At 31.0% G+C, this 20,809-nt stretch overlaps 2 protein-coding genes across 6 annotated transcripts; both read right to left on the reverse strand.

The window, feature by feature from the left end:
* Window positions 1-11,371: 11,371 nt before the first annotated feature.
* LOC110622021 (protein YIPF1 homolog) lies at window positions 11,372-16,602 on the reverse strand. Of its 5 annotated transcripts, none has more exons than XM_021766359.2 (7): window positions 16,354-16,602; window positions 16,227-16,266; window positions 15,838-15,969; window positions 15,473-15,764; window positions 13,535-13,802; window positions 12,731-12,849; window positions 11,372-11,983 (listed from the first exon to the last, which is right to left on the reverse strand). In XM_021766359.2, exons 4-7 carry the CDS (start codon window positions 15,604-15,606, stop codon window positions 11,776-11,778), a joined length of 729 nt encoding a protein of 242 aa, XP_021622051.1. In that variant the 5' UTR covers window positions 15,607-15,764; window positions 15,838-15,969; window positions 16,227-16,266; window positions 16,354-16,602; the 3' UTR covers window positions 11,372-11,775. The 5 variants fall into 5 exon arrangements, with proteins under 5 accessions (XP_021622051.1, XP_043815987.1, XP_021622047.1 ...); XM_021766355.2 differs by having other exon boundaries at window positions 11,379-11,971; window positions 15,473-15,659; window positions 15,838-15,918; window positions 16,354-16,597; XM_021766354.2 differs by having other exon boundaries at window positions 11,379-11,983; window positions 15,473-15,659; window positions 15,838-15,918; window positions 16,354-16,597.
* An 832-nt stretch (window positions 16,603-17,434) lies between these two features.
* On the reverse strand, window positions 17,435-20,730 carry LOC110623707 (peroxisomal adenine nucleotide carrier 1). Its single transcript, XM_021768724.2, has 5 exons — window positions 20,346-20,730; window positions 19,189-19,420; window positions 18,477-18,623; window positions 18,200-18,357; window positions 17,435-18,113 (listed from the first exon to the last, which is right to left on the reverse strand). The coding sequence occupies exons 1-5, from the start codon at window positions 20,486-20,488 to the stop codon at window positions 17,834-17,836; spliced, it is 960 nt and encodes a 319-aa protein (XP_021624416.1). The 5' UTR covers window positions 20,489-20,730; the 3' UTR covers window positions 17,435-17,833.
* Between the last annotated feature and the right edge of the window lie 79 nt (window positions 20,731-20,809).

A 20,809-nucleotide genomic window follows, 5' to 3' on the forward strand; every position in this document is an offset into this window, starting at 1 on the left:
TTCTTCTCTTTCTTTTTTTCCTTTGTGTATACACCTATGCGTTCTGCACTTTAGTAATTAAGAAGAGATGCGAAAATAATTGGAGCATATTTATGTATCTCCTCCATTTGAGTTTACAATTGGAAACCTTTACTCTCTTTACCAAAATTATAGATAAAAGAGATCTCGGAGCTTCTAATCTACAAGGAAAATGGGGAAAGCTTGTGCCTCAACAACATTCTTCCATTGCCATTTCCTACTAAATACCATTCTCCAGCTGCCAATATTAGAGTTTTTATTATTAAAACATTTTAATTTTAATCAACAGATTTTTTAGGGAGAATTATTTTGACGTCTTAGAGTTTGCCTTGATGTATTACTTTGCCCCTGTATTTTAATATTTATGTTAAAAAGTCTCTAGGGTTTAATTATGTCTTCTAAAAAATCCATCCTTCTAATTTTACTGATTTTTTACCTTTAATTAAGTATAAAAAGACTTGTTCTCTCCCCCATCCTTCAATCGTCCCTTTCTTTTTCTATGATTCCCTTCCACAAAATCGTGGACTGAATCTAATGTTGCACAGGTGTTGGGGCATGTGACAGCAAGCACATAATTGGGAGTGGTTTCTTCTTGCCTTCCATGTGCATTCAAAATTGAAATGCCATGGCCTATTTCCTCGCCTCAAAAGGAACCTAGGAAAATTCTCCAATATTGGAGAACTGGTTGTCCGAGAAATGATTCACCACGACCACAAGAAGCAAAAATAAAACCTCCCTGCAGTCTGCAATTCTTATGACGGAACCATAAACAAAAAGGTATTTTCAATCTCCTTCCATGACTCCATGGAAAAATTCAACCTCCTCTTATAGCTCATTCTCTACCTCACCGTACTCACCATATGTTCACAGGCACCAAAATCCAAATTAGGTTGACGATTGCTCCAGCTCTAGGATCAGTCTTCTTTGCCAATTACGGTATTGTAATCCCTTGCTCCTGTTGGGTTCCAATTTCATTCAATTTGCTTATATATTTTCCGGAGAATGAACATTTGTTGTTTTTCGTTGATCAATTGCTACTCACCACTTTAGGAAGATGAAGGAATTTAATTTTCAGAGAAGAGAGGAAGTAGGAAAGGGTGTAACTTTCATTAAAAAAAATGTTTATCTCTTTTAATTATCTTAAAATAGATTCGCTAACAGAAAATAATTTTAATAAATGGAATTAAAACTTAGAGATTTTTTTTAATATAAATATTAAAATATAAGGGCATTCTAATAAAAATTAATGATTAAATAGCAAAATAGAATAATTTCTAAAATTAAACCTAATTTGGTGGAAGCATTACACAAGTTTTTACTAAACATTTTAATTAGAAAGCTGGAAATTGAATAAGTATAGTGATGAAAAGTCAAGAACAATGACAATTGATTTATGGATTTTGTTGGTGTAGGCAAAGAAGGGTCCACAATCGAAGCCAATTGCAAAAAATTTCCAATGTTCATTTGTTTGGATTTATTGGTAATATGGGTTTTATTCTCTCCTCTATTATCTTCAATATTTTCAAAACCACCCACCTAAACTTTGGGTATTATATGCTGCTGAAAAAATTTATTCAAAAAAGACCAATTTTGACATTTTCACTGTTTTTTTCTTTTCAATCCCTATCTCAATTGTTCACAATTGTACGGAAATAGAAGCACATGGTTCTTAGGTTTTCTTCTTTGTCCTTTTGGAAAAAGAAAGAAGTTTATTTTATAATATAGTTTTAAATCCCAATTTAATAATAACTTTTAAGATATTTTAATTTAAATACTAAAATATTAATTATTTTAATAATTATTAATTATTTTACTAGCTGATAACGATTTTAATAATTGTTAATTAAATGTCATAAACAATAATTTTTCATTATTTTTTTTATAAAACTCTGGCGTTTTAATCATGTTAATTTAAGAGTTATTAAACAAAGTAAAAAAAAAAAACTGGTATTTAGAAATTAAAATAGTGAATTATTAATTATTATTAAAATAGCTAGTATTTTCAAATATATATGGCCTTTTTTTTTCATTTTGATTTTATTATATTTAAGTAAATAATAAAAAATTCAAGCTTAATTAATTTGCTTGCTTAACAAGTGAATGAAATAATTATATTAATGGATCATCATATTATTAATTCTACTCCTCTTATTATATCACCAATCTAATCAATTAAGAAGTTTTAATTCACGTGTCCAATTAGTTTTAATTAATTTCAGAAATAAATAAATGAATAAAGAACATAGTAACATTTTTAATTAATTAACTGCAAATTATTATTATTATTATTATTTTGAGTGATGGAGACACTAATAAAGTTAATCAATCCACGTTTATCACATAAAAGAATAAATATGATAAATTATTATTAATGTAAAGCAATAATTTCCTGCCAAGCTTAGACTTTTATACATATATAAAGAAATACAAAATGAAAACTATGATTTCAATCTATTCCATGAATAATATAATTTTAATTATTAAATTACATAAAAATTTATTTTTATTGTTATAACATCGAATGTATAAACAAATTTTGAAATATAAAAAATATATTTTTTTTTAAAAAAAAATAATTATTCAAGTATAATTACTGCAGAATTGTGACAACACTCCACTTAAAATATAACGGAATTAAAAAAATTACATATATTAATTATATAATTATTTTAAAAAATTTCAGGTCAAAAATTTAAATAAATAAAAAAATATATATAAATTTTAGAGTGAGTCTTTGTAGCTATTGGATACATCTTTTCCTATAGATATATCTATTTGTAATTGTTATAATTATTGGAGATATATACCTTTTTAAAATATAAATATGTTTAAATCGTTGAATCTCAAATCTATTATGGAAAGGGGTAACGTGGTCTTATATGAGTTATAGGCAATTTTTCTCCTTGAACTAATTTTTGAAATGAGTTAGGATTGATTCAAATTTAACATCAATAAAAAAAAATATTTATCAAAAAAAATTTTCTATCCGAATTAATTATGTGTCACATATATATCTGTATATCTGTTTATGACAGTTGGAAAAATACTTATTTAAACAAATACAAATATATTTTGATAAAAAAAAATTTATTAAAAGAGAATTTTTATCTGAATTAACCGCATGCCACATGTTCAAATAACAATTGTTAAGTTTTTAATTTATAATATAATTTTATTAATTTTAGATTCTTCAAAATATTTCTTAAAATATTTTGTATTTAAATTAAATTTTTTTCATAATATAAATATTAAAAAAATTTATAATTTTTCTATGTGAAATTATTTATTTTTCCTTTTTCATAACTTATTTAAATAAATTATTTTTATAACATTTATATCATAAAGAATTAATATTTTTATAATAGGTTTACGTATCAACCTTTTCATAAAATGTAATTCTAAAAGATAAAATAGTAGTTATGAAAAATATAATTGTGATAATAATGTAGAATAGATATAACAAATTATACATTCTATAATTATGTCTTATTTTATTATTAAGTTGTAAAAAAAAAAAAATTGTAACGAAATTATAGCTTCACATTCATTAGTGATGAAATTAAGGATTTATTAGTTAACACTACATATATTTCAATAATTAAAAAAAAAAACCATATTTTTTTCCTTCTTCGTTACTCAATTAAGAAAAAATTCATATATCAAGTATCAAAAATAGGAAAACCAAACCGACAATATCCAAAATCTTCCCTCATCTTCCCTAACTGCTTGGTGAAGTCCTCTATTTGTACTTGGAACTCAATAATGTATCTGTTGTCCTCACCAATGGTAACTATATTCTCAACCGAGCATTCCTCAGCGATACGCTGTTCTACCGAGCTTTCAAAGGACCGGTTCCGGACGTTGATTTCTATAAACACGCTAAAATCCTGCCATAGAAAAGCAAAAGCAAGGTTAAGAAAGCTAAAAGATTAAAAATATCCTCAAGAGGGCAAATAACTTAACATGAGGAACATCTCCCTCAAACTATCCCTAAGGTCCTCCATGGAGCGCGAGCTAAAGACTGTCTATTGCTTAGTGGAATAGGCTAGATGACTGACGAGAGCCAGGAAGCAGGGATCAGAAGCATCTGGGATCTCCGAACATCCTCTCGCACAATATCTTAGCCACAAAGGCCAGCATGGACTCAGCAGTCACCTAGGCGGCATTCAGTAACTCATTGTCCGAGGTAGATGACAGGTGCTCCATTGCCTTTTTCCCTTTATCAAAAGGGGGAGAAGGGGCTGCCCCAACAAGTTCTGAGGTTCGAGCGCGCTTAGTAGTCGTGCCCTCGTCCGGGTACACTTGGCAGCTCGCCTCCAATCATGATAACTCCCATAGCCTGGATAGGTGGAACGTCTAAAGGAGTAGTCGCAGTGCCCTCTTCCGAGCTACTCTCAGCCGACTTGATAAGCGCAATAGGAGTTTCCTCAAGAGCAAAAGGAGTCTTGGCAAGAGCCGGTGTTTTAGTGAAAATCGACATCCTAGATGCTGCGGAGTGAGAGCCCCCTGTCATAGGCACCAAAGCCAGGGAAGGCGTAAGGGCAAGGGCAAAGTGACGAACTGCAGATGCAAGGTCTGCAACCTAGAAAACCTTCCGGGTCACATCAGTTACAGATATGTTAGCCTTGCAAGCGGCCAAAGTCGCCTTCCTACTCTCCCGAGATAAGGTGAAATTCTTGGAAAGCTTGATGGCGCCCATTGATACAGCAGAAGCTGAAAAGAAAACACCAATCCAGTTAAAGCTCGAAACAATGAAAGGAAAACATTAAAAAAAAAAAAAAGAAAACCAGAAAAGAATATCAGCTTCCCGATAGTCCCATGGGTCAGACATAAATATACACTTCTAGACGTCATATTTCTTCTTTACAGTGGTCAGTCAAAGAAGGCAAATTTAGTCCACTAGACTTAACCTAGAGAGGACGTTACAGCCTTGAGGGACATTTCCCCAATAAAGGTCAATATCCCAATTGATCCTTGAACTCTCTTTTAGCTCAACAACTACAAAATTCTCTACCCAACCTTTTATCGAATTCTTATACCTAGCAAATATGGATAGTCCGGTCCGGGGACCGAAGTAATAGAATCCGTGGATAGACCTAATGTGGTGAAATAAGGTGTAGAATAACTCAATAGAAGGGGCAACACCCCAGCACAGACAAATAGACTCGAAACAGCACATGAACAAGATAGAATTGGGGGATAGTATCCAAGGAGACACTCTAAAATGATGGAAGACCTCAATAAAGAAAGTGGTAAAAAGAAAGGTCAGCCCAAAATCGCGCTGTTTGACGAAAAAGACTAAGTTACACTCTTGTTGCGCGTCTATCAAACCCGCCGGTAGTGAGTAAGAGAGAACGATTCGCTCGTTAGGTAAGGGAACCCTAATTCTATAGATGGTAGTGTCAGAATAGTCACTGAAAAAGTAGTGAGAAAAGGAGAAAGAGGTGATAGAGGATACTAGACCCACTATATCAGGAATCCTAACAGAAGCCATAAAAAGAGTAGGACGTACCTCGATTAGAAAACATGAATTATAGAGAAGAGAAAGGAGAATATAGCAAAAGCACCGCAAGAGGCAGAGCAGCAAGTGAAAGCAAGAACGTAAATTTGAAGTAGGTAAAGGTGAAGAGAAGACGTTTTGACAAGAACTCTTCTAGAATTAATGAGCAGTAATAATTGAAATTTCAGGATTTACCCCTTCAACCCTAGACACCTCAACCCTGATTGAGCCTGTACTGGAAAGGCCAAGTCTTAACTCTACTAAGACCCACTACATAGGTATGCTTCACATACAAGGCCAAGCTTCACTTTGATGAGCGGAGCCGGGCTTGAACCTATGCATGGAAGGCCTGGCCATATTTATCCCTCTAGCCCCGTAAGACAATAAATCCCTTGACGTGCAAAATCGTATCCACATAACACCGGATGAAATTAAATGATCGCCTAATGATGGAAAAGGACACAGTAGGTGCGTACATATGGCCAACGTGACTGTGATAGGAGAATATAAATACAATACGGCGGTTACACGTCACTAAAAGATAAAACGGGAAAAGGAATAAAGGAAGCAAGGAAGAGACAAAACATATTAAATTTATCAAAATACACCTTAAACCTACCATTTACTAGATCCCAGGACATCAATATATATAATTTAAACCCAACAAATCAAGAATTTAAAAAATCATTATATTTTGAACTTTGTTGTTAGGAAAGGGAGAGAAGATTGAGCGAAATCAACAAAGCAAAACATAAGATATCCATATTCTGCAAAAACAATATAGGGCCTAATACAACTCGATCATATATAAAATGACAACTTGCATCAGTCCTCGGATTTGTTATTAGATCTACGAATAAAATCTAGCAAGCTCTAAGAATTACACCAAAAGAAAAAAAAACTGAGATATATATCTAAAGGGCAGAAGCAACTCTATCGATAACTCATATGTATATATAGAGAGAGAGAGATGGAGTATACACATCTCCTCATCAGAAGATGATGATTTGTATGCATTATTTTCTTGAAAACAAAGCTACTTGTTGTGTAGGGGGTCAGGGCAAGAGGGTACTGCTCTGTTCACTGTTGCAGCAAAGCCATTGCCTCCAGTGTTGTTGTTGTTGTTATTATTAGAAGCTTGTTGTTGAATCTGGGTTACCATCTCCTTCAGAGACCTGTTGGCTTCCACCACTTCTCCATTCTGAAAAGCTGATAAGATCAGCAGTATCAGCAAGACACCACCCACTTTGCCATTTGAAAGAAACATGCCTTCTTCTTCTTCTTCTTCTTCTCCTTGCTTGAGATTTTAGAGAGAGGGAGAGAGGGGGGGCTGAAGTAGTTGTTAATTAAGCAGGTTGGTGGAATTTAAAGGGCCTTAATGCAAGAATAGTGGAGTGGGGTTTTTGTGTATTCAAATGTGAAAGTCTTTCGTACCATTTTATAACTCTTTGCTATCTATGTGTTTCTGGGAGAAATTATTCCAACTAATTCAATCAATAATTTTCCACACCTTATAACTCTAATTATTAAAATAATTTATATATATAAACCCAAAAATATATTATTAAATTGACTTCATATGCAATCCATTAATTTTATTTTTTTTATTTTTTTTTTTAAAAATTATTCATATGTTTTTAGATTCACATAACTAAGTCTAAATAAAATTAATCTCTCGAATAAAATTTCTCCCATAAGCACCTCAATCTCAGGATCTTAGCTTTGACACCTTGTCTGTTCCATTTTCATTTTCTAAATTATATAAAATTTTATTTTTTATAAATAAAAATTTTATAAATTAAAAAAAATATAATTATTCATTGCAAATAAAAAATAAATTAATTAAATTAAATTATTATAAAATTTTTTATTCCAAATGACATGAGAATAAAGTCTCAAATTCATGCTAATTTAATGAAAAAATATAATTTATTTAATATATGATTCTTGTATATAAATCTTAATTTTTATCGATACATAATACTTAAAACTATTATTTATATTATTAATATTTAATATAATTATATATATATTTAAAATAAATTATATTAAAAATTTCGCAATCTAATTATATGCTTTGTTTGCAAAATCATTAATTTGATGGTGGGTTCGGTTCCAATTCACTGAAATATGAACTTTAATTCCTATAAAATCTCTCAAAGTTCTAATCTTAGTCTAAATACTTTAATTCAATCTAGGCAGATAGATTTTGATCAAATCAAATGACTCATAATTTTTTATTTTATTTTTTTAAACTACAATTTCTTATTTTAGTTTGCAAATAAATCAGCCAGTTCTAAGTTTTTTTTATCCAATTTAATCATAATTCAAGTCGATTATAAATTTTTTATATAGAGAGACAGTTAATTGAATTAAAATTAAATATTATTTACATTTAATTTAATTTATTAAAAAATAGAGCTATTAATAAATATGAAAGTATCAACTTCACTTAATAAAAAATATTGATATTGAAAGGCATATATATATATATATATATTTAATTATTGTGTAGAATGTTTTTGTTTGTGATGATTTTGGAGCATTTTATGGAAAGTTTGTATCTTTCTTAATTTGCTCACTCTCCATATGGCTTTTCATGCATTTTCTGAATTTTATTATAAGTTAGTGATTGTTGTGATTTGGGTTTCTCAATTTTATACTTGTGTCCATCTCTTACCACTATCCTTTCCTTCAGATTCTGTCCCAATTATTACTTTTATTTTCTTTAATACTTTTTCAAACATAAAATAATTAAACTCTAAGTAACTATTTCATATATTTTTCAAGACTCGATTAACTCTATTTTCTTATTTTTTTAAATATTATAACTATTATTATCGTCGTTATTTCTATGACTTCAACTATTCGATCTCTCATTTAAATTTGTGTATCGACAGAATAATAAAATTAGCGATCATAATGAAGAAATATTTCACTCTTTGACTAGTTAGTAGCTGCTTCTACAAAATTAACCCCTCTTTTGTAAATTTTACTGTTTTTTTAGCAGCATTAATTTGCAGGTTAAAAAAATAAAATAATTTACAAAATTTTATTGTGTATATATATAAATAAAATAATTTTTACTCTTATATAAATAAAGAAGGCTTTAACTATATCTATATAAAATTATTAAAAGAAAATTAATAATTTCTTAAGCAAAATTTAAGATATACATTATATGAATCAAGATTTAAAGTGAAATGATTATGAGGATTGAGAAATTTTTGCATTGACATTCATAATTAATTAATTAATTACTTTGAGTGTTAGATATCTTTGAAACTGAAAATAAATAAATAAATAAATGTTAATGATGAAAATGATTAGAGAGATATTGGACAAGTTGAATCCAATAGAAACCAAGTCCTAAAATTCACATTTATTATTACAACTCATATCCTCTTGTTTTAAATAAAAAATTTAACTTAAAAATTTTTATTATATATAAATAAAATTATAATTAATCTTATAAAAATTTATTTAAATTTTTTTTTTTATAAAATTGTTCATACCAAATGAAAGGAATAGTGATAGATCATCTGGGGATTAACACCTTCCTAAGACTAACATCCAAAAATTAATTACTTATTAAGCATACTTTTATACTCTATGATTCTGACTCCTCGTTGAATTATATATTAATTACGTGATTTTACTCCCTAATTTCTTGTATTAATTATTAAATTTACTCCATATTTTTATTTTATAAATTAATTTTACTAAACATGTTATTTTGATTATATTTTAAAATATTGATTATTTTAATAATTATTAACTGTTTTGATAGTTATAACAGTTTCACTAATCACTAACAATGATTATAAGGAATTACTTTTTATAATATTTTTTTAATTTTAAAATATTTATATTTTAATTAAATTAAAATATACTAAACATTGTATTTAAATTATTATTCAACAAAACCTTTAACTAATTACACGAAAAAAAATATAATTTTTTTAAATATAAATTTAAATTATAATTATAATTATTAAATTTTAAATTAACTATAAAAAAGAGTAATGTGCACGCTATATGAATTATAAATATTTTTTTAAATTAATTTTTAATATGAGTTAAATTTGATTCAAATTGAACATAATATCCATGTGTTAGAATAAAATTTTAGTCGTAAAAGAGTGTGATACTCCTCTTTTTTAACTAATTTTCAAATGAGTTATATCTATTTAAATTTAATAAATATTTTTATTTATATAAAAATTATTATTTTTAATTTTTATAGAGGAGAAAAAGTAATTAATTTTTATATTTTTTAAATTATATTAAATAGTTTTTTTTATTTTAAAATTTTAATTAAAAGGTTTTTTCTATTAAATTTTAACATTGATACCATTAACTTCTCTCCCACTCAGGATATAGATTAATATTTTAGTTGAATTTTCAAAATCATAGATTATTTAATATATTTTTAAAAATATAAAAATAAATAAATTAATTTTATTATATCATAATAATTAAATAATAAATTTTTATTTTTGATATCATTTTATATATTATAAAAGTAATAAATAAGTAATTAGATTAGATGTTTTTAACGGTGAAAAGACAATAAATGAACTTATTTTCAAAGTTGTAATTGTTGCTTGGAAATTTCTGAAGGTCATGAAACTCAACCAGTAAAATTGCTAGTGGAAAGACTCGACCTAATCTACTTAGCTATCAGTACATAAGTCAAAAGAAACAGGTATTCTAGTGGATGATATATATTAAATAAATAAATTTCCCATCCTCTATTATTAAAACATATTTTCTTTTATTTTTAAAAATTAGTGATTTCATTTCTTTTATAAATTTATTTTTTAGTTTTGACAAGACTGAAAACTTCCCCTTGAGTTTAGAACATGTATGCTCAATTTTATGTAGGTAGGAGAAAATAATTAAATAACGTAGCTTGCAGATCACGTTGATTTGTTTATTCCTTTAATTTATGCTCCTTTTGTAAATGGGATACACAACAATCCTACCTTAACTCATGGTTTCTAGCTCCATGAGCATTTGAACCATCTTAAATCAAATTTAAAAAAAAAAAAAAGAAAGAAAGGAAAGAAGCTAGTCACCAAAAAAAATTTTAAAATTAGACAATTGGTCAATTTTTTTTATTTTGCAATCTAGTAAATCAGAATTTAATTTTCACTGCTTTTATTTTTTTTCTAAACTTAATTTGATTAGGTTGCTGAAAACATATATTTATCAATCTGGCAGAGTTAGATTCAAATTTAGATTCTTTCTGTCCTATATAATGATATAAAAAAAATAATAAGAATATCTTCTAATTATCTTTGAAGTATATTGTGGAATTGCACACTGCCGGCAGCTCATAGCAAGAAAACACTTTGTATTTGAGGTCAGGATTGCATACAAGAGGCCAGTTTTTGCCATTAACCAACGCTATAAATATTTTAAATTAGCTGTTATTAAAATTATTTTAAACAAAATTTAATATATTTTGATTACAAAAATTAAAATAAAAATAGTTATGAATTAGGAATACAACACCCAACTTTTTTTTTTTACAAATATATAACATTCAACTAGTTTAGAATTATTTGAAAAGCGAAAAATCATGTTATCAAGTCATTTTTTTATTAAAAATAAAATTCATTGTATTTTTGCAAAGATCTAAGCTGGCTAATTCAAAATACAAATAAAATATTTTTTCATGTTAAAACCGATCACGCCACATCCCACAAGGATCAGCGAAAGCGTCGTTCCTCGCATTTCCGTCAAGTGCTCTTTTCACAACGAAATAAAAGGCACCACTCAATAGAAAATTCACTGAGAAACCACCAAACCAGATAAAATTAAAAACAACCCAATCAAAATTAAAAAAGAGAAACCACCAAAAACAGCCATGCAAGAAGAAATAGGATTTCACAGGATCACTGTATGTCTCGCTGATCAGGATTTCTGAACAACAAACTAGCTCCTGGCATTCTCTGTCTCATATACCCAGAGAGCCACCTTAAGGAGCCAAACACAAAACTCCAGCGCCGATTATCACCGGTCCACATTTAGTCCAACAAACGTTGATCAAGCAAACTAGAGACAATATACAAATCCCAAAATCCAATCGCTAGAAAACAATCCCTCTCTAGAGAACAATCAATGTTTAAAATGAGGATAAAGAAAAAAAAATTTTTAAAAAACATCAAAGGCTAAACCGACAATAAGTAGGGATACAGCGCCATAACAATGACCACAAAATTAAAAAAACGTTCCTCTGCCCAAAAAGATTAATAAAGGTTCCAAAAAACAAACCTAAATGGAAACCAATAAAAGAACGTAAAGAGAAACGCTCGGGATAAATCTTCCTCTTCAAATGTTACCAAAGCGGATTCCCTTTCTTCTGCCCTCACACTTCTTTCTCCCTCCTCTTCTCTCCAACCTTCCTGTTCTCGGATGGATATCAAAGTCGTTTCTTTCCGAGCTCTGTTGTTTTTCCTTTTTAGTCCACAAGTCAAACACAGTGCAATAATTAGAATCGCACCTTTGCTAAATCCAAGTTTTAAGGACTCAGAGAAAGACACATCAAACTCTGACGTTTGATATGAACGCCAACCCATGAAACACGACTCATTATCAATGATTTTGAATAACTAGGATTGGATTTTAATTTTAATTTTAATTTCAATTTTAATTTATTGCAATTTTAATTCGGAAAAAAAAATCAGATCTAATCAAATCTAAAGGCCCAATTCCAGACCCAAACCGTGGCCGGGCCCCATGTTGATTCATGAGAAAGACTTGAACATTGCATCATGTGGGATCAAAAGGATCATCCTCTTCTCATAACCTAACTCTTTTTCTTTCTATCTCATGTTAAAGGCAGGGCAGGCACACCACAACTGTGCTGTTGTTTCAGCAACAAAACTAATCGATGGCATTAGGCACTATCATAACTCGGCAAATGTTGCCTCTAATTTAAGAGACGACAATCATTTGAATTATATTTCCAAAAAAATAAATGAACACAAGAGGGTTTTAATCATTGAAACAATATATATATATATATTGGCAAAATATTGGAAGAATGTAAAGCCAAAAATGACCAAAAAAATAACTTTCCCTGTGATCTACAAACTGTTCATAATAGCTTAGTCTTAAAATGTAACAGTGAACAAATAAATCTTCAAAACCACAGACAAAGCCAGCTGCAACAGAAAGATGCTAGCTACAATGAAAACCCACCTTTCACCTGCTGACATGATATGAGCTCGTAGATTAAGTGCCACAAAGCTTGCTGACATAAAACCTGCCACACCTGCAATCACCCACCTGAAAATTTCCAAGGGAATAATGGAGAGACACTGCAACCAAATACACAAAATTTCAGTTCACTACTAATCCCTACTCCAACATTCATGAGATCTTCAATTGCTAAAAAGAAGCAGGGTAATTTTATTATTCTCATGTCTTACTCTTCACAATATGACATAGGTTTTCCAAATGTGTGGCAAATATTTAAACATGAAGGACAAGCATGCTAAATTATCACAAATTCTATCTAAAGTACTAATTCAATATCAGAATTTTCTCCAGGGTACTTTTTGACAATCCTTCCTGTTGTAACATTTGTCTCTTTCCATCCATTCTTCAAAAATTCAAGCATATTTGCTTCTAAATTAATATGTTACCATAATACTTTACTGCCAGAACAAATCTGTTAATGAGACCTATCTTTTGAGGATCATTGCTGTACAATTACAAAGATGTTGCATAAACTTGAGCACCACGTTTTTAAAAGAGCACACCTAACTATTAAGTTTTATGTATTGTTAGCAAAATTGTCTCCATGAAATTTTCCAGCACAAGTGACTTCTTCCAACCTATGTTTCAACTGTTGTACAAGGTGTCAAATCTCTATTATGGATATTATTTGAAAATAAAACTTTCCTGAAATAATTTTTTCTATTTTTGCTTAGTCTAAACATTTTTGTCAAAATAATGTAAACTGAAGAAATAACAAGAATTCTCAGCAAATAGAAAACTTACCAATGCTGGAATGAAGATGAATAGGGAGTAACCATAGAGACAAAACAGCTGGACAAGGCCTGATGGTACAGAAAAGTACTTAAGGACCACATACAAACCAAGAGGCACAATGGTGACATAGCCATAAAAAACACCAGCAGACCAAGTCACCACATTTATGTCATAATCCCACTCTTTATTCTTCAGCTTGTGTGCTAGATAGGTAACGAAAGTGCCAATTGAAGCTGCCACAAAGATTAGAGTAGTGCATATCCAGAATGGTCCATACCTACACAGATATTGAAATTTAAGGCACATTTATTACTTAAAAGGAAATGAAAAGGGGAAAGCAGGGGGAAAGGACAAATGAGAAGGTAGATCCATCATATGTAGTGGGTTTACTAGGTTTGTAACTACCGGCTAGAATTAGTAACTACCATTGCTAAGTACCAGAAAAGGTAGATAAAAAAGTATAACATTCTGGTCATTGTCATAGCACACACTAGTTAACAGAAAATTATAGCATTTGGATCTTTCAAAGGAGGAGAAGAAAGACTAAGTTTTAAATATCAAAACTTAATGCATTCTCAAGAAAGCTAATTATACCATTTAAAGGAGAAGAGTTTGACTAGGATCAGAATTAGATGATAAGATAACAGGCATATTATAAAGTAGCATCTAGACAGTTCATAAGTAAACATATGTGAAATGTCAGGGACTCATAAACCTCACAGCTGACAATTATCAGAAAGGAATATCACTCCTGAGGGAGAATATGCTCATATACAGAAACTTTTTAAGGAAATTCTTCAATCTGTACTGTGCCTTTAATCTTGGCAATACATTGGCATCTTGTTCATGCCATCTACTTTGCACAAATTTACCATTCCAAGTAAAACTCCTAATCATCTTTATAGCCTTTAAATTTTGCTTTCCATCCAATGTTTATTTATAACAGCAGCTAAACCCTTCCACTAGATTTGTCATGCAGTAATAGGTGATTAAGATCACACAATAAATTGCACTACACACAATCATGCATAAAGAAAGTAATATAAACAAAACTCCCAACTGAAATTATAAATTCCTTATGCACTCATGCAGTCCTGCTTCTAGATGAACTTCCATTTTCTTGAATAAAATGGATAGTAATTATTTTGGTTCTGTCTTAACAGGTAAACAATTATGACACGAAGCATAAATAAAATACAAATGTTGCAAGTTTCAGCCTCAATTATTGTCCCATTTTGTGCTTGAGAAGTATTAACCATGGATCTAAACCAACTGCCCCTGCCCCATGTTCATACCACATCAACCAAAGTCCAATGGCAGGCTGTTTCTAATGTCAATCCACCATGAATAAAACACCAACTTAATCATAACATAAAATAAAGCAACAAAAATACATGAATCTGCAAACGATAATTGGGAAAATTCATATATAAATTCAGTTACAAAAGCATATGGCCATACTGAAAAAGTATGTCAATGGTAAATGAAGCACCATTAATCTACCAAGTCCTACAGCTAGTTCATAGGCACATTTGATGAGGTACCTATTTATAAACACTAGCACCCAAATGCGAAAACCATAGCATCATTTGTATATGACCATAAAAATTCTAATGCACTTTTCATCATCATATTGTTGTAGAGGAAGCCTATAGCGTTTGCATAAATATCTAGACAACATCATAGCCGACCACAAAATGGTGCAATAAGAATATTGACATGTTTTCAATTTCATAGTACCTCTAGGACACATCCATTCCTGATTTCTCACTAGAACACAATGTCGTCTATTGTCAAAATATTTCTATTATGTAATTATTTTCTTAACAAAGCATGGATGAACAATTTAATCAATATAAAGAACAAAAGGTTTCTGATATATTCAATGTTTAATGCAATCAAATAATCCATCAAATAGATAAAATGAGTCAAGCAGAGTTAACTCACAAGTCAGGGTTGCCAGCAGTTTTCTCAGTAAATGTTCCTCTGAAAGGGAAAAGTGAATCTTTGATTCTCTCTAAAACATCTATAGTGTCTACATCAAAATATGGTTTATACGCAGCAATTGTGAATGTCCGCATCCAACCACTTTGCTGGGGTTCATCAGTACCAGAAACAGGTTTTGAAAATGTATCTGCACCAGTGCAAACATCTGCTCATTACCTCCTTCAATTGACATTGTAATTACACAACTTCTCACTGTGTTTTGATTTGGTTCATCAAACACTTCAGAACTCCACTGTCACTTCCCAAGTGTTAGCTTTTCCAAAACGAAAGTAAATCAAATGAAAATGAAAATTCATATTGTATACCATCAGCATCGCGAGGAAGGCGAGATCCACTGGAGATTTTCCCATGCGCACTTGGTGGAGGAAAATTCTGCAGATTCGAATCTGCAACCGCATAGCCAAGCAATCACATCACAAACACGAAGATTAACAAAACTGAAAAATCAAACAAAGATACACTAATTAGCATTAGCCACATCACCATCCTATAATCTCTACACTTCATTCAGGTTCATTTTCCAAGCTCACCTCAAACTAGACACATCATTCAATTCACCTAACGACACATTTTCTAAATTTTAATATTTCAAATCCCTGCATTGTCTCAGCTACCAAACAGCAATAAATTTTCGGCCAAAACTAACGAAACAAAAGAGGCAGAAACAGATATTTCAGCAGAAAAGGGATAGTACCTGAGAATTTGGCAGAGATGTGACCTGGATCTGGAACAGACTGCAACGTAAAACCAGAGAAAACGATCAGATCTCAAGAAAATCCTGCATTAAAAAAATGAATAAGAAGAGACAAAAAGCAACTTACAGGTACGGATCCCGAGACCTTTTGATTATCAATACTAGTGTAATTGCCTGACATCATCCTTACAAGATTTCTGTTTCTTTCTCTTCTCTTCTCTTTCTCTTTCTCTGATCGCTGGACGATGGCTCGCAAGCTTGGGCGTTGAGTTTATTAATTTTCTATTTATTTATTTCTTTTAAAATTTATTTGGTACTATATAATTTTTATGATTTGTCTTACATGGAAGCGAGAAGTCTGCGTCAAGCATAATAAGGACGGATGAACTGGCCCGATCGCATGATCTTCTTTATAACGCCGTTACACGGAACGTAATTTACGATCGGGCCCATACAGTAAAAGAACATGGGCTGAAATTGGCCGATTTTACTCGGCTTCTTTTGTTGTACTCGAGGTAAAAATTGGAGCATTTTGAGATTATTCATTTATTTTAAGGAATAATTAATTTAAAAAATTTCTAAAAATTTATTTTTAAAAAATATCAATTCTCCAAGACATCAAAAACTTTTGAAAAAATATCTTACAATGTATTATAAAATCTCCTCTCTATAAAAGTGTAAAAATTATTAATAAATTTATAAGTAAAAAATCTAAATTATTTCTTTCATGCTTAAAATATTACTAAAGCCTTAAAAACTACTTTAGTCTTTTGAAATCCTTACAATTAAGATATATTAAATTTAGATGAAAAACAAAATTAAAGGTTTTCAATAATATTTTACATTAATACTTTCTTTTTTTGAACAACCACGGCTAAACATATTTTGAAATTAATGAAATTGGAAAAAGAAAAACATATTTCTAACCCCAGCAAGTCCTACATTATTTTTTTTTTCAATTTAAAATTGGCAGAATAACTCTTAAGTATGAAAAATTATTCAATTTTTTTCCTTTTTAATCTTTGCTATTTTTCGTTTTTATCCAATATGAAACATTATTTACTCTTCTACTTAAAAAATTGGTTCTTTATGAGAAGGGCTGGAAGGGAAGCAATCCTTTGATATATATAACCATTTTATTAACACTTAAAAAGTTGATGTTTCTAAGTTAAATTAACCCAACCAAATAAACCCTAATGCATCATAAGTTGCAAGCATCCAAGAGGAACCTCCCCCTGAAATCCATTGAAGGCAATTTGCCGCAAAAGGCAAAATACATGTTCATTTGAATTTACAACTGCAAATGACAATAAATTGAAATTTAAACTGCATTAAAAACAATGCAAGTCAGAGTGTATACAGGTATTAACCAGTCCCTCTGTATACTAAGAATTCTCGCATCATATTATTTCTTTCAGTCTATATCTTACCCTAAGGATAAAATATGCAGCTCTGATTCAGTAACAGTTACCCTTCGGTTTCGGGTATTTATTATTCGCCATTGATTTGAGAAATTGACCTGGCTCTCATAAATCTATTTCTTGACATCTAACAAAGCCACACTATTTACAAAGAACTAAAGCACATCATCAATTGAAATAATGCTATCAGGCACTTTTTAGTCTTCCCCTTGAAAGCAGTAGATACCTTCTGATTGCAAGTATGAGAACCCAAGTACTTCTGGAAATTTTCTCTTTGATCATCAAAAGCAATGCTGAACTCAGTACAGTCTTCAAGATCTGAGCTTGCAATCCCTTGAAAAATCCCAGAAGTCCTTCTCTTCTCCATATTGCATGCACAACTGCAGGCAATGTTTTACTGGATTTACGCTCGCCTTTCTTACTTTCATCTTCGTCTGAGTCTGCTGCTTGAATCATCACCTTACACCTGTATGGACAATGCAACATATCTCAATTTGGAAAATCGGATCTACAAAGAATTGAAAGCACAGTTGAAGATGATAGGCCACCCACCTGATTGCAGGATATGTAATAACCGTTGCAGCACTCTTTGATATTGCACCCAAAACAAATGCCGATAAGGCAGAAAGGGCTTCTACAGAGGAACCCTTGTCTGCTGTATTTTCTTTTCCCTTGATAAGTCTTTGTTTGAGCTGATCAAACACTGTATACTGCATTACACGATAAATCTGACCTCAGCTAGGTTCATATCTTAAATCAAATATTAACCTCAAAATGGATATTTGAAGTAATATTTGTTATGGTTTAGAACAAGTCCAAGAAACAGTACCTGAATTGCAGGATTTGAGGTCAGCAAAAGAGAGATGCCAAGGCCATCAAACGCATCACTCCAAGTGCCCTCTGTCAATGTCTGCCAAAGTCCTTTTGATTTGCCAAAAGCACTTGTCTGCATCCTTGAGGAGGCCGTATCTAGAGGCTATACGGTGACACAGACACAATCTAATATTAAACCTTTAACGTTCAATATGCATGGAAAGAAAATAAAAAGACTAAAAAAAAGAGTAGGAGATTGACAAAAATGGCACCAAACAGAAAGGTCAAAAAGAAAGCAAGTTCCACTTAACTAATAAAAAAAGTTACAGAACTTAGTGGCCATCGCTCTGTTGCTACCAAACATTAAAAAAAAAAAAAAGCAATTTGCCAAAAGTTTGAATTACAAATAACAATCACATAAAAGAATCTAAAGACATTTTTTTTTACTTAAAAAATTAAGTATACAAGCGAGTACATGTTTAGTGCTTCACCTGCCTAAGACATCATATTTTAAAAGGTTAAAATAATGTGAGATTTGATATGCACTTCTTTGCTATTGGACATCCCTTGAGGAAAAGTTCAAATTTGCTTGTAAATCATGCAGTTAGTAATTCTAAAATTCATTCCTAAAACTGAACATGCATTTTTTTTTAAAGAGAGAAGTTGCAGCATTTAACATATTGGATTATGCTCAAGCATGACTTGAAAAATGGTACTTAATGACTCACCTGAGTCACAATGGCAGTGCAAGCACCAGCAGCAGCAGCAATAACCAAGTTAGCGCTTGTTCCAATTTTTTTGAAACCACTTTTTTCCAGATAGAGCCTTTTAAAGTAGCTGTAACCATAGAAGTAGACAAACTGTGAAATGAAAGACTGCAGATTTTTTGTCCCTAAGCCTTGATATAGTGAAAGAAATTGCCCATTGGACAGCGCTTCCCATAGAACATCAGAAAGGTTCCTACATGAGCCACAAAACAAACAATAAACAAACTATTAAATTATGTCTTACAATAACGATCCACGACAATAAAATAAAAGGCCATAGAACCAACATCAAAAGCATAAATATTGCTAATAATCCCATCAACAAATCATAGATTAAAAAATTTTATTTATATATATATATATATAAAAGGAGAACAGAATAAGAGAATATAGTTTCAACCATACCAAACAGGAAAAAGAAAAAAATGAAAAATTTCAATGCTACGGACGCCTAAAGTAATCGATTAACACTTTATCTGATGAAATAAAACTAGCTGCAACGCAATTTATCAAAAAGGTTACATTTGAAAGCAGGCAACTTATGGAGACGTTTCCTTCACTAGTCCTTACACTGCATCTGTTCCCTTAAACGAGTTTTAAAAAGTTAATCAATAGGGGAGGAAGAAAATTGGTAAATCCAAAATCATCCTAATAAAAATGATAGCATTTACTTCATTTTACTCTCATGATCATGGATTCTGCAAGTTGAATCGTTGTGTATTTAGCTCCACTGAGAAATCCAAAAGGTATTGCTCCACCCAATCATAAAACGCCCCATACTTGAAGAATTTAATTTTTTTAGACAAAATAATTTCCTGATCATGTTGATTGAACAACTACTGTCTTAGAACAGAACCTCGCCGCATAGATAACTTGCAAAACGGATTCAGTGCAGGAGTAAGTGTACAACCAAACTCCAAAGGTTAAACTATTGCAAATCAAATAAAAAAAATCACATAATTTGAATCTACCCAATTGACATGATCACTGGATCGTGATCACGAGACATAAAAACGCCATACCCAGATCAATAAAACGAAGAAAAGCAAAGCCACGGTAAGAAAAAACAAGTAAAATGAAGGGGGGAAAAAAAAGAGAGATGGGTTTAAAGTGTTAACCTGTATTTTCGCTGGCCATGAGCACGAACCTCGGCTTGGTACTTGGTCTTACAGGTATCAAGGGGGTACAAGATCGTCGTACTGAGCAAGGAGCCAATAGCACCAGAGGTTGCCTCCGAAAGAGATTCAAGATCAACACCCATATCTCCAGATATTATAATTACAAAAAAAAAAAAAAAAAGCTCAGACCTTCTCAAAATCTGAGATTTAGGTAGGGATCATTTAACAAATAAAATAAAGGCGGGTCATTTATATACCCGAGAGAGATACAGAAAGAGATGGAGAGATGGAAGAAGTTAGCTGGAAAAGGGAAAATGAATAAGGAAAGTATGGGAAAATGACGGAAACCGAGTAATGGCTCCGTTGGCGTATTCTCGAGAGTTGAAAAAACGTGGTGTTAGGAGGTCTGGTCCATCTCTCGGTTAATTAATGGCGACTTGACGGTGTCATGCTGGGGCTTTGGC

The sequence above is a fragment of the Manihot esculenta genome, chromosome 9 (assembly GCF_001659605.2).
Source record: "Manihot esculenta cultivar AM560-2 chromosome 9, M.esculenta_v8, whole genome shotgun sequence".
NCBI classification, from domain to species: domain Eukaryota; kingdom Viridiplantae; phylum Streptophyta; class Magnoliopsida; order Malpighiales; family Euphorbiaceae; genus Manihot; species Manihot esculenta.

Bases quoted from the DNA above. Each gene is read 5' to 3' on its own strand.
- LOC110622021 (XM_021766354.2), bottom strand. From the start codon at position 16,410: ATGATGTCAGGCAATTACACTAGTATTGATAATCAAAAGGTCTCGGGA. The intron at 15,660-15,837 runs GTATACAATATG...GCACTGGTGCAG, and splicing joins CCTTCCTCGCGATGCTGATG to ATACATTTTCAAAACCTGTT. The intron at 12,850-13,534 runs GTAAGTTTTCTA...ATTTGGTTGCAG, and splicing joins TCATCTTCATTCCAGCATTG to TGTCTCTCCATTATTCCCTT.
- LOC110623707 (XM_021768724.2), bottom strand. From the start codon at position 20,488: ATGGGTGTTGATCTTGAATCTCTTTCGGAGGCAACCTCTGGTGCTATT. The intron at 18,624-19,188 runs GTGAGTCATTAA...GTCACCGTATAG, and splicing joins GCACTGCCATTGTGACTCAG to CCTCTAGATACGGCCTCCTC. The intron at 18,358-18,476 runs GTACTGTTTCTT...CGTGTAATGCAG, and splicing joins CCTCAAATCCTGCAATTCAG to TATACAGTGTTTGATCAGCT.